The sequence below is a fragment of the Actinia tenebrosa genome, unplaced genomic scaffold (genome assembly GCF_029948245.1).
Source record: "Actinia tenebrosa isolate PJP-AT-01 unplaced genomic scaffold, QUT_ActTen_1.0 PGA_scaffold9__36_contigs__length_13948895, whole genome shotgun sequence".
NCBI lineage: Eukaryota > Metazoa > Cnidaria > Anthozoa > Actiniaria > Actiniidae > Actinia > Actinia tenebrosa.
The window spans coordinates 12,248,125-12,261,224 of record NW_028292586.1 but is presented as its reverse complement, the minus strand read 5'-3'; the positions used below and the strand labels follow the sequence as shown (position 1 = coordinate 12,261,224).

The window sequence follows — 13,100 nt, the reverse complement described above, 5'->3', positions numbered from 1 at the left end:
TTTCATTCTGCAATCGAGTGTAGATATATATAACGCTATAGAGCGTTTTCACGTGACGTTACAGCGGTCATTATGATGTACCAAAACAATACATTTTCTATCCTCCGGGAATTGAACTCTATTTTTATGCAAAAACTGTGCAGAAAGTTTTTATTGTTTGGGACACCAATATGGTTGCCTTCTCACGTGAGTGAAAACGCTCTATTAATTTTTCTATTTTTCATGGGCTAAATATATTGATATCGTAAAATCATCGAAACAATAGACCTATAGAGCCGTTGGATTGCTTTTTACTTACACATTAATAATCAGTAAGTGTTTATTAGTTAAATGCAACAATCTTTGCATCATTTGAAATATCTTTTATCGTATTTGACAATCCATATTACCACGCTGAACAGTATCAAAACGTATAACAATTTGTTGTCCTCAAAGACGTTTGGCTCGAAGATACTGTACTGCTATTGAAAACAAAAGGCGAACAAACAGTATTAGGCAAATAGTTTAGAGATATATGCTCTTGATCTGGGATTGCATAGCTTTCAAAAGCATCTAGATACATCTTGTCACCTTCGATTAGTATGTTATCTATAGTAGAACGACTCCATTTATGAATAGGACAGAATTGCGCACATAAACGTGCCGACAAACTCATAGATGAATATTGCCTCCCCCGAGAAATGTATCTGAACTGTTCATGACCTTGATGAATAGTTCCACGAATATATAGAACCGCATTGTTCGTGTAAATGGATATTAGAAGCTCAAACTCCACGTTGGTCGAACGAAGGAAGACCATGAGGCTGTGCAGTGGTCAAGGGTGGATCCAGGGTAGTTTACGTGATTTCCGTAAACTACTCAATTTTTTTCAAAGCTACACATCATTTCTTTCTAAATAATGTCAAAATATGCGTATTACATTATTCTAGAAACTTCTAGAAACAACTCACTTGGTTGTTTTTCAGTTAATTATTAAGGAAAAGTCAAACAAAAATGAGTAATCTCGTCATTTCTGCCGATTTATTACCGATTCCCGCAAAAAATTTCGGGTTTCGGATATCTCCGTCGGTACGCATCGGAATGCTATCGGAAAACGATCGGAAAACAGCCTTTGTCAAATAGAACCTCAGGGGGTGAGGGTGCGTAGTTGTAGAGCTAGGCCGGTGTGATGATCGTAAACTACTCAAAGAATTCTCTGATTGGCTGGAAACACATTGATTGTTTTGGAAACCACTCAAACCCTTTTCTGATTGGCTATCTACTTTGCAAACTACCTCATAAACTACCAGCAAAACTATAAAAAGCTAGACCTACCCCCGTTGGGTCTCTTTCGTTCTTATGATTAGAGTCATAGATTTGCTGTAGTTTGAACGAAGGAATATTCTACAATGCGTGGCGACCCGATTTGCAGGAGGGAGGACTGTTCTCCTTTCGACATTGGCTTGAATTTTAAAGAAATTGGCTCTTCATCACCACAAGATAAGCTGGGGTTCATTGAGAATGTGTGGAAACCAGGTGAGATTTTTGATTTCCCACTGTCAATAGAAAATAGAAAGCCTCGTAAGTTTGTCTTTGAATGGCTTAGAAGATATCCCTGGCTTGCATACTCTAAATATCTCGATGGAGCATTTTGTTTTCCCTGCGTTTTGTTTGGAGTAGAATCTGGTAGAAATGCTCATGAATTAGACAAGTTGTTGAAGTCCCCACTCACATGTTGGACTTCAGCGGCTTCGAGACTTACAAAACACGCCAGCGGTAAATGTGAGATGCACAATTTTGCTGTAATTGCCATGGATAACTTTTTGAAAACAATGAGGCAGCAAGCGGTCCCAGTAGATCAGCAGTTGAATATTCAACAGCAAATCGATAGAAATAGGACGGTCCTTAAGTCTTTGTTTGAAACGATAATTTTCTGTGGGCGAAACAACATAGCTCTCCGGGGTCAACGCGATGATGACCCAACAAATGCTAGTCTATCAGGAAACTTTCAGGCTCTGCTAGAATTTCGAGTGCAGAGTGGTGATCAAATACTGCAGAATCACCTGGAAACTGCACCCAGAAATGCAACTTACATTTCTAAAACCATCCAGAATCAGATGATAGAAACAGTAGGTTCTTACATTTTAACTAGTTTGTCAAAGGAAATCAGTGACAGTAAGTTTTTCTCTGTTATGGCAGATGAAGCTGCAGACATTTCTAACAAAGAAAATCTTTTTTTAGTGATAAGATTTATTGATTCAAGAAATATAATTAGAGAAGAATTTATTGGGTTTTCTCTTTGTGATGAGGGAACAACTGGAGCTGCCATCAAAGATAAAATACTTACAGCAGTAGCAGAATTAGGACTTTCTATGGACGACTGCAGAGGCCAGTGTTATGATGGGGCAGGCAATATGGCAGGTTGCTTGAATGGAGTTTCAACACTTATAAGAAATGAATTTGACAAAGCAATTTATGTTCACTATATGAACCACAGGCTGAATTTGTGTGTTGCTGACACATGCCAACAACCACTTGTTAGAAACATGATGGATACTGTTAAAAGAATTTCTGATTTTTTTAACAATTCACCAAAGAGACAGCAGTATTTGGTCATGAAGGTTAAAGAGATAATGCCTCAAGCTAACCATACTGTTCTGATAAATGTATGCCGAACAAGATGGATCGAAAGAATAGAAGGAATGGACAGAGTTGTAGAACTTCTTCGTCCTGTTGTTGCTACGCTTGAAGACATATCAATGAACAACAATGATCTTGGAACTGGGGACTGGAATCGAACTAGTAGAAATGATGCACAGACCTTACTGAATGCAATAACTTTTTCATTTATTGTTGCTATTGTTATTGTTAGACACATGTTAGATTTAACCCGACCTCTCACTGTCAAATTACAAAAGAAAGCAATGGATCTTCTCAAGGCAAAGGATGAACTTGCACTTTTAAAGTCAGTCTTAACAGAGATGAGAACTGACATTGATGCCAGGCACAATGCACTCTACCAGGAAGCTGTCACTTTAGCAGGTCAAGTTTCAGTTCAACCAACCATGCCTAGAGTAGCTCAGAGACAAGTTCACAGAGCCAATGCTGCAGCCCGAAACCCAGAAGAATATTATAAGACAAATTTAACTGTAGTTTTTCTAGACCATGTAGTCCAACAACTGAACAACAGATTTCAAGATGATGTGTTTGTTTGCTACAGAGCACTTTCAGTTATTCCATCAATTATGCTGGCCACTGGTATTGTTTGGAAGGATAATGTATTAGCCTTTTGTGAACATTATAGGCAGGATATACCTAATTATGCAGGTTTACAAGCAGAACTTATTCTGTGGGAGAGAATTTGGATGAGGAAAGATGATCTAGGAGAGGAAATCCCTGATAGTTTAGAAGGGACACTTGAGCACATTGACAATGTTGCTTATGCTAATATACATACCATACTTCAAATCCTTATAACTATCCCTATGTCATCTGCTTCTTGTGAAAGGTCCATTTCAACCCTCCTTAATCTTAAGAACTACTTAAGAAATACTATGGCTCAAGACAGAATGAATGGACTGGCACTGATGCATTCCCACAGAGACATGGACTTAGATCTTGAGGAAATAATAGATTTATTTGCTACTTTAAATCCTAGACGAATGAGAATGGAGAATATCTTACAGTAATATTTTATATAATATTTTTTGGACCACCACTCCAGTGTTCTTAGAGTACTTGTGAGTTATGTTCCATCTGGATTAATAATTATCTGATTTTTAATCATTCAACTGATGGGGAACAGTACAGGAACAAGGTGGAATTTTTAAAAACTTATTCTTTTCTGAAATCTATAATATTGTTCACTGGGTTTTAATTAAGCTTGAATGGTCTTTACATATTCTCAACTGAACTCAGCAATGAATTCATCTATAGTGGAACACCTCAATCTAAATAAGGTAATGTATTCATTTTGTATAATCTGCTAGTACATGTAAATTCTAGTACACTGATATTGTGACTGTATGTTCTCTATCTTTCATAAAGTAGTCAATTTGCTGCCATGCCACTTTTCCTTTAATAGCATATATTTTGCATTGTACTTTTACATACTAATACTTTTGATGTCATTTTTTTCACATGATGTCCTTTGATGTGCTAGATTCTTCAACTGAGATAAATCTGTACAAGGATCTTGACTGCAGACAGCATGCTATGGTAGATGTATCCTTTTAGGCAGTTTATAACTAATAGGGGTATGGTGGGTTGGGTATAAATTCAGAGTAAACTACTCATGTCCAAACCCTGGATCCACCCCTGGTGGTCATCTGTGCATAATGTAATAAAACAGATCGCTGCCCAAGTGTGTTGGGTACGCATGGTTCTGAACTTATAACGTAAAAATCCATTATCGCAAACGCATCCAGATTTTTTCTAACTGACGTGTCCAGTACCTCTCGTTCGTGTATGAACGGGATACCCGTCAAAATTAGTGTTGCTCCTCGCTTCGCTCGCAGCAAATACCCAAAGCTTCCGTCACAGGTGACCTTAAATGATTTTAATTATTTGAAACAAAAGGCATTGCGCTCTTTCCATCCCTCATTATGGATGCATTTTCTTGATCATCTGGGATAATGTTTCAATTTCAGTCAAGACCAGGGCCGAAAAATGCGAATGTTTTATTTACGGCCGGACGAATGAGGGGGATCTTTGGCTTTGGAGAGGTTCCTGCCCGTCTGGATATGGCTACAATAATTATTGCCGAATTGCCATGGGGAATATTTGTTGTTTCCCAAGAACTTAATAACAGGTTATAGATAAACTGAAGTTAACTAAAAGCTCAGTAGTTCAAAAAAACCATAAATTGGTCAAGTGAATAGTGATTAATTCAAAGATTGAAACTTAAATGTCTTCAGAGTGATAACTTCGTTGTAAACATGTTGTATTCCTAAGGGAATGAACTACAAATAAAATCAAAGGAACTCAAAAAGATGGAAGTTTTTGTGCTTTGAATAATTAATATTAAGGATGGTGGTTACATGTACAGTTCGCGACCCATTTTTATTTGAATGAAACAGTGTCAGTTATTTAGAGTACCCAGGGGGCTATCTAAAAACGTAAAAAATTGGGGGGTCCCCACGCATCCAAGCGATATAATTGTCATTAAAGACCCGATGACGTGAGCGCATTTTGAAGCACTTCAAAAAATCACATATCCCTTGTGTTTGGCTTAAGTAAGTAGTATAGTCCGCAGTGCACGGGCCGGATTTTCGCGGTGGATTTACTAATTTTTGCGGTGGATTCGAGTATATTTGCGGAGGATTTAATTATGTTCTAATAAGTCGCGCATTATGTGTATCATATGCGGTGGATTTAATTATTTGTATTAAATCATTACCATAAAACGACGGGGAGAGTATTGTTAGGCAAGTTTGGACAAGTCTTTTGTTTACCAATCCAATTTATAGAGCGCGGGGATTTTGAATTTTTAACTCCAAAGTTCAACCAACCAAGCAAGCAAGCAAGACCTAAAATTTTACTTTTGAGAAACGCAATGGCTACGTTATTCCAGTTAGGCTCTCGAGGATATCATGCTACCGTCAACGAATTCAAAGGACTGATGAAAATAAGTTTACTTTTGAGAAACGCAATGGCTACGTTATTCCAGTTAGGCTCTCGAGGATATCACGCTACCGTCAATGAATTCAAAGGACTAATGAAAATATATGTTGTTTTTTTTTAACAATCTTATGTGTTGAGCAAATTCTTGATAACATCCTTCCATAATTCTTTTAAAAGCAAACACCAAAGTTCAGCAATCAACCAAGCGTAAATCTTACAAACTCTAAAGATATCCCTTATGAAACTCAAGAAATACTTCGAGTATTTGATGACTATTGTATCCAACACAATGCACTTAATGACTCATAAACGATAAACAATAAGACCTACTAAGTTATTCCTAATTATGCAAAAATCAGCTGAAAATCATTAGTTCTGTTATCTTGTTCTTTATTATATAAACAGCAATCGTTCTATTTCATACTGGGCCATAGTACAATGATTCTAAAATTCCTTTGGCATTCAAGATTATTAATGCTGTCATATCTCTTTTCCTTCAATCATTTTTGTCACGTGATAAATAAGACACGACATCAAATTTTATGAATGCACAAATCCACAGGAAGCCCATATCCGATTTAGTTATTGAAAAACACAGGAAGCCCATGGCCAATTCGTATTTCCACAGGCAGCCTATCCGATTTAGTTATTGAAAACACAGGAAGCCCATGGCCAAGACCATTTGAAATACCAAAATTAATAACTGATTATATAATAATTTTATATTTGCTTATTTTTTCTATGATTGAGAGTCGATGAGAGGTCCATGTAAGATTACCTCCTCTCCTCCTGCTATCAGGCTATCAATAGCTTAGCTATCAGGCTATCAATAGCTTAGCTATCAGGCTATCAATAGCTTAGCTATCAGGCTATCGATAGCCTGGGTATCAATAGCTTAGTTTCTTGGCTATCAATAACTTAGCTATCAGGCTATCAATTTTTAGGTCTTCCTTGCTTGCTTGGTTGGTTGAACTTTGGAGTTAAAAATTCAAAATCTCCGCGCTCTATAAATTGGATTGGTAAACAAAAGACTTGCCCAAACTTGCCTAACAGTACTCTCCCCGTCGTTTTATGGTAATGATTTAATACAAATAATTAAATCCATCGCATATGATACACATAATACGTGACTTATTAGAACATAATTAAATCCTCCTCAAATATACTTGAATCCACCGCAAAAATTAGTAAATCCACCGCGAAAATCCGGCCCGTGCGGTGAGGGCTATACTACTTAAATACATCGAAATTTTGCCTAAAATAATCTTAAACATAAATATTTTTCATATTAATAAAAAGATTTGAAGTTGCAAAGATGAAAGTACATTTTTTATCTGTTTTTGGGCAAAAGTAGGTAAAATTTCAATTTTGGACAAAAACACAAAATCAAAAAAGAAACCACTCAAAACTATTTTTATCTTCGAAATAGCACATTCAAAATTATCTTAAGTGTTTACAAAACATACCAAGAAAATAAAAAACTGGGGTCGCCATACGGTTTTCCAGCGATGGTTACAAATTTACTCCACCCCTCCCCTGAGAGACGTGGTTGAGCATTGCATTATGGGATGGTAAACATGGCGGACTAATGAAAGAACTACTGGATCAAAAATACGGTCACTAATTGTCCTAGAGAATGCATTAAGAAAACCTTGTAGGGATAACTGAGAAGATTTTCATAGAAGAAACTAAGTGGTTTATAGTAGGTGAAATTTCAGTTTAAAACTCCGAATTCGCATTGAATGTAAAACAAACTACCAAGAGTCCAAACTTTTTTTCGTCGATCAATTCATGAAGTTTAAGTGCCTCTTTACATTCACTACACCCACTTTTTAACTGCTCCATCAGGTAATCTAACTCAATAATTCGCTCTCCTTCAATAATATTTTGTGTTCGTTTTCAAGTTTTTCTCTCTTGATCTTTATCGTCTAGTTTTTGTCGCTTCACCGGTACTCTATTTCTGATCTACCATCTGGTTGTCGTTTTCTCCTTTTCACAACTTTGACTTTTATTTTTACAGTACTATTTAACTATCCCATATAGACACACATGAAGAAATTGCTATTTAAAAAAAATGGTGACAACAATGATCACGCATTTATTTCGTTTTGTTGTTGTTGATATTTTTGAAAACATTGGAGTTCCTGTGGATTACGTAATGTGCGCAGTAAAAGTGCGCGCTGACAACTGTACCCACCATCCTTAAGAGAGAATTCTTTTAGTATTCAAGCAGTGAGCGCCAAAAACTATTTTCTTGAAGAAAGGCTGTTGTACAAGGCTAAAATCTTGTTATTCAGAAAGTTTAACTGGTTTGGAAGTGGAGATGACCGACGAAAGTGGAATCAAAGTGTTAACCCAAAGCAAAAAATTTATTCGAAAATGAGGTTTAGGCCTTCATTTGCTTATTTCCCATATATTTTCTATAAAAAAGCATGACAAAGCAACATTCTAACACAAATGCAACAAAATATCTTTCACAATTGAAAATACCGCTTCAAACAGGTATTTTATCATATTATATCAGTTTCCAACTGTTTAAAAAAGTGTTAACCCAAGACGAAAATTGGGATCAAAACTCATACGAAAGTCTAGTTTTTGGCGATTTTTGCTATTATTGCTCATTATTGAAAACATTTTCCTCTTAATAAAAATGCACTTCAAGAGACGAAGGAAGCACATCAAATGTTGATTATTACCTCCACTTCGGGAGGCTGCTCATTCAGAAAATGTACATTCATTTACTCCCCAAAATAAGCCAAGCTTTTCTACAAATTCCTTTACAAATATTTTTTACCTTCTCTTCAATTCTCAGGGTTTGTAAAGAAAGTATTGTTTAAGGCAACATTCTTGCAGTCTTTGATATTGATCAACAAAGCAGAGAACTGAATATACTGCTAGAGTTTATTCAGAAACGCATGATTTATAGAGTAAGGTTTTACGTACGTTACAGGGTTTTTTTTAGCGGGGCTCCCGCTCGGGCCGAAAGCCCGCTCGATCGGAGCACCATAATTAAGGTAATTCCCTTGTTTTGCACTGCGTACGCTCTACTGCGCATAACAAAGAAATTTCCAAGATGGCGGCTTTTCTTGTCGGCAAAGTTTAAAAAGACGTAAAAGGCCGGTTTTGCAGTGATAAAGAAAGAGACAGACGTGAAAATTTGTTGGGAACAAAAATAAATACTGATTTACAGGATACTATAGGTCATAACTCTAATGATACGGTATTTCAAGACACTTTCCAGCTTGACGGTAGACGAGTTGTTGAACTCGGAGTACTCGTGAAAGATCTCGATCGTGGCTGCAAAACTTGTAGTAAACCTCTGAAATTATCCAACTGTATTCATGAAACTGTATCAGGATTAGGTTCATTCTTGTACATAACATGTGAGAATGAAGACTGTGGCGAAATTAACGTTTGCCATAAAAACAAAATCCGTTGATCAGCTGGTTTGATTGATATCAATGTTGCCTGCGCGAGTCAAGAATTCAAAACTTTCTTTTAAAAAACAATAATTTCTTTACAAACCCGGAGAATCGAAAACAAGTTAAAAATACTTGTAAAGGAAATTGTAGAAAAGCTTGGCTTATTTTGGGGAGTAAAGGAATGTACATTTTCTTAATTAACACCCCCCCCCCCCCCTCCCAATTGGAGGTAAAAATCAACTCATCGATGTACTGCCTTCGTCTCTTGAAGTGCATTTTTATTGATTTAAGGGAGCATTCAGAAAAACCTGTAGCGGGAGGGGGCGGACTGATGAGAAATTATATTTTGTGAAAAAAATTTGCAGGACCCACCTTCTTCCATTATAAAAGTTTCAGGGACCCCCCTTTATTATAGAAAAAAGTTTTTAGACACCCTCCCTGTCCCCCAAACCTGGTACTTTTAGACCTCAAATTCACTCTTCGTCAATTAAATATTTATCATATCATATTATAAAATAACTGTTATGAATCTCGTGTTCTGATTGGTTTGGAGCGCGTGCTTTATGAGAGCACATTGCACGCGCGCGCACTTTCCGTTGCGTCATTCCTATCTCTTATTGTAATTTGTATTTTATAAAAGAAATAAAAAACTTCTCTCGTGTTCTGTCAACCCCGCGTGCTTTATGACAGTACACAGCACGCGCGCGCGTTTTCTATTTCTTCAGTAGGGTGCTTCTCATTTGATTTGAAAACGGTACAGCCCGTAACATAGCTGTTAGTGTGTATATATCTATAGAAAAAATTCAATTGAACACTACTCATGCGAGAAACACCCTAATGAAGGCATTTCTAATTTCTTACTTTACCACAATCAGTTAGCCTGCCTACAGGCTCTACACAATCAGTAGTACAGCCAGTCAGTCTCGAATCTTCTCACAATCCTTCTTCTCGATCTAGTAGCTGTTACACTATCTTCTTCTGTGACTTCATGTGTACATTTAATTGTTTTTTTAAATTTATATCAATCACATGTATCATCATCAATTTCAAATCATTATCTTCTTATGATGGTATAAAAGTGCCGAAGCATAAGATTAAAACTGATTTTGTATTTTTAAAAATTACAAAGAAGAAATAACAAGTGTTATTCATCACTTAAAAATATTCTAGTATCCAAATATCAGAGTTCATAGGTTAAGTTTTCATGATATTGTTGAAGTATAATTGAATATGTTATTCCGTGGCCTGGTTTATATTTTTAATTTCGGGTACCCCCCTTCAGAACTTTCTTTTTTTCCAGTACCCCCTTTTATATCTTCATTTTTTTGGGGGACTCCCCACTTTCTCGTCAGTACCCCCAACAACTATTTGTGAATGCTCCCTAATTATTCAAAGCACAAAAACTACCGTCTTTTTGAGTTCCTGTGATTTTATTTGTAGTTCATTCCCTTATGATTACAACATGTTTACAACGAAGTTAACACTCTGAAGACATTTAAGTTTCAATCTTTGAATTAATCACTATTCATTTGACCAATTTATAATTTTTTTGAACTACTGAGCTTTTAGTTAACTTCAGTTTATCTATAACCTGTTATTAACCTGTTCTTGGGAAACAGCAAATACTCCAGCCACGTCTGCAAGACTGTTTGTATCCATGTCCACCCGGGCAGGCACCTCTCCAAAACCAAAGATCCCCATCGAGATGTCGTAGCTTTCTATTCTTACGGCAGCGGCATAGAGTGGCCCTGGTCTTGACTGAAATTGAAATAGTATTCCAAATGATCAAGATAATGCATCATTAATGAGGGATGAAAGGAGCGAGGCATTTCGTTTTAAAGAATTACACTCATTTAAGGAGGCTCAGTGGAAAGTGTTTCATGCCTCAAAGCGAGATTAAAAGTACCAAAGCGTTGACTGGCGTAAGTTATCTTTCAAAACAAACTCCGCTTGTTCCAAACAGAAACAAGCTGGTTAACCGCTGTTTATTTTATGCAATTTTGATTAATACAAACGGCTTTAGTGCAATGATGATTAATATTCAAACTTTCACTCTCGTGAATGAACTTGTTTTGCATAAAATTGCAAAGCAAAGAGAAGTGGAAGAATATGCCTCTCTTAAGTAAGAATAACCTCCGTTTATCTAGAAATTATATTCAGCCTTTTCATCAACTGAGATTTGACTGAGGTGACGCTCAATAACAATAACACGGTAGATTATAAAGCGTAGTGTAGATAGTGTAGCTTTACAACGAAGAGACTCTTCCAAGTAAAAGTTTTGAAATCCGAATAAAGCAAAATATCCTATCAGAGAAGCTCATGAACAATTTTTGTACTCCTTTTGTCATAAGTATTATCGACTGTTTAGGTTTTGCTGTCCTCGGAGTGATTGATTGTTTTAGAAGGGCACATATAAATAGGCGAAGAACGAGTTCAGAATTGAGCCCAGCTCAAACGAAACTTCCAAAAAGAGCGACTTCAGAACTGATTTTAAACTCAACCAATTGCAAAACTTCCAATGTTTCACTTTACATCAATAAAACCGTTTACAATATGACATTTGTTCTAGTAGTGAAGAGGTATTAAAAAGTGAACACATTCCCGCCTCTTGACTTTAGCGCTGTTCATAAACAACACTCGGTAGGCCAGCCAACGCTTTAGCTTTGAATCCCGCGGTTCTAGTACCCATAATGCACCCTATATAGTTATATACTATATACTTCGTTGGATCAGAATTTCGGCATATCGCTTATATGTATAAATATATATACCTAACCAAAAAATGCTGCAACTTTACATACATATATATCTTTTGTTTTTCTATTGTTTCGTCTCTCGAGAACAAAAGACATATATATCTGAAGTTACAGAATTTTTTTGGTTACACTCGATTGCAGAAACGTTGTAGTATACATTTATAGTACAAAATAGTGCTAATTAAACAATAGAAAACAATGCCTTTGCATGGAATTGTGCTATTTAGTATTACTGTACTAAAGTTTCACGGTTAAATTGCGGGGATCTCTCAAGGATACTGGTCTTCGAGTCTCGATTTTCAAAACGAGTCTCGATTTTCAAAACGTGTCTCGATTTCCAAGAACGAGTCTCGATCTCTAACGACATGTCTCGATTCCCAAAAACGAGTCTCGATTCAATCGAGGGGGTTTTAATGGACGAGGGACGATCGAGGAGGCTTTTTGGAAATCGAGGAAGTATTCCTCTCGTGTGATTTAAGAAACAATTAGTAATGATCCTGAATGTGTGAAATGAAAACTATAAATGTGGCGGTGACGGCAAAAAGAGAAGAAAAAAGAAAAGAAATTTGTATGCTGGACTAGTGGAACAAAGTGTAACAACGACAAACAGACTTGTTGTGGACAATATATAAAAGAAAGCAAGAGACTAAAGGCTTTATCTTTTTTTCTTTCGGGCTTTATTTTCTGTGCTGAGTTATATTTCCTCATTTCCATTTTTCTCAGCACACATTTGATTAGGCATTTCTTGTCTTTGAATTTTAAATTGGAGCATCTAATATCTTTTATATATAACGTCTCAATCCTTCCGTTCTTCTCCTGAATTCAAAAATGACTATCTCAAGACTGATAGAAATATGATGCATACATACGCCCTCATTTTTGCAACGAGAACGCAGTATAAACAAAAAAGGTATGGTTAAAGTTTCATGTATCAGTATGGCATAAGTTTGGAATAAGTTTTCACAGTTTTGCTCAACCAACATGGCGACTGTTTCATTGTTAGTCATATCTCAAGAGTTTTGAGTCACACGGCCGCACACACTCTATTCAGCGTCTAGTGCAGTTTATTTTTCGTACGTTTGATTGTAACTTTATTTTAATATTTGTTAAGTTTTTTCGTTTCCTCTCTCCTGTCTGCACGTTTAAGGAACATGCAGCTACGAACGGCTGAGATTCGATTGGTAGCATTGTGAATGGTTTTTTTTTTGTTTTTTTTTTGTTTTTTTTTTTTGTTTTTTTTTTTTTTTTTGTCTTAAGCTAGAACCGTTTAATTAACCACAATTGTCTTTTCGTTTAATTAACAACAATTGTGTCTCTATCA

General features: G+C 36.3%; 1 protein-coding gene across 2 annotated transcripts; it reads left to right on the top strand.

Annotated features, from left to right (window-relative positions):
• Nucleotides 1–467: 467 nt before the first annotated feature.
• LOC148904864 (52 kDa repressor of the inhibitor of the protein kinase-like) lies at nt 468–4,956 on the top strand. 2 transcript variants are annotated; one of them, XM_089024939.1, is made up of 3 exons: nt 468–1,515; nt 2,289–3,938; nt 4,142–4,956. In XM_089024939.1, the coding sequence occupies exons 1-2, from the start codon at nt 1,501–1,503 to the stop codon at nt 3,666–3,668; spliced, it is 1,395 nt and encodes a 464-aa protein (XP_088881065.1). In that variant the 5' UTR covers nt 468–1,500; the 3' UTR covers nt 3,669–3,938; nt 4,142–4,956. The 2 variants fall into 2 exon arrangements, with proteins under 2 accessions (XP_088881065.1, XP_088881064.1); XM_089024938.1 differs by having other exon boundaries at nt 469–3,938.
• Nucleotides 4,957–13,100: the final 8,144 nt, after the last annotated feature.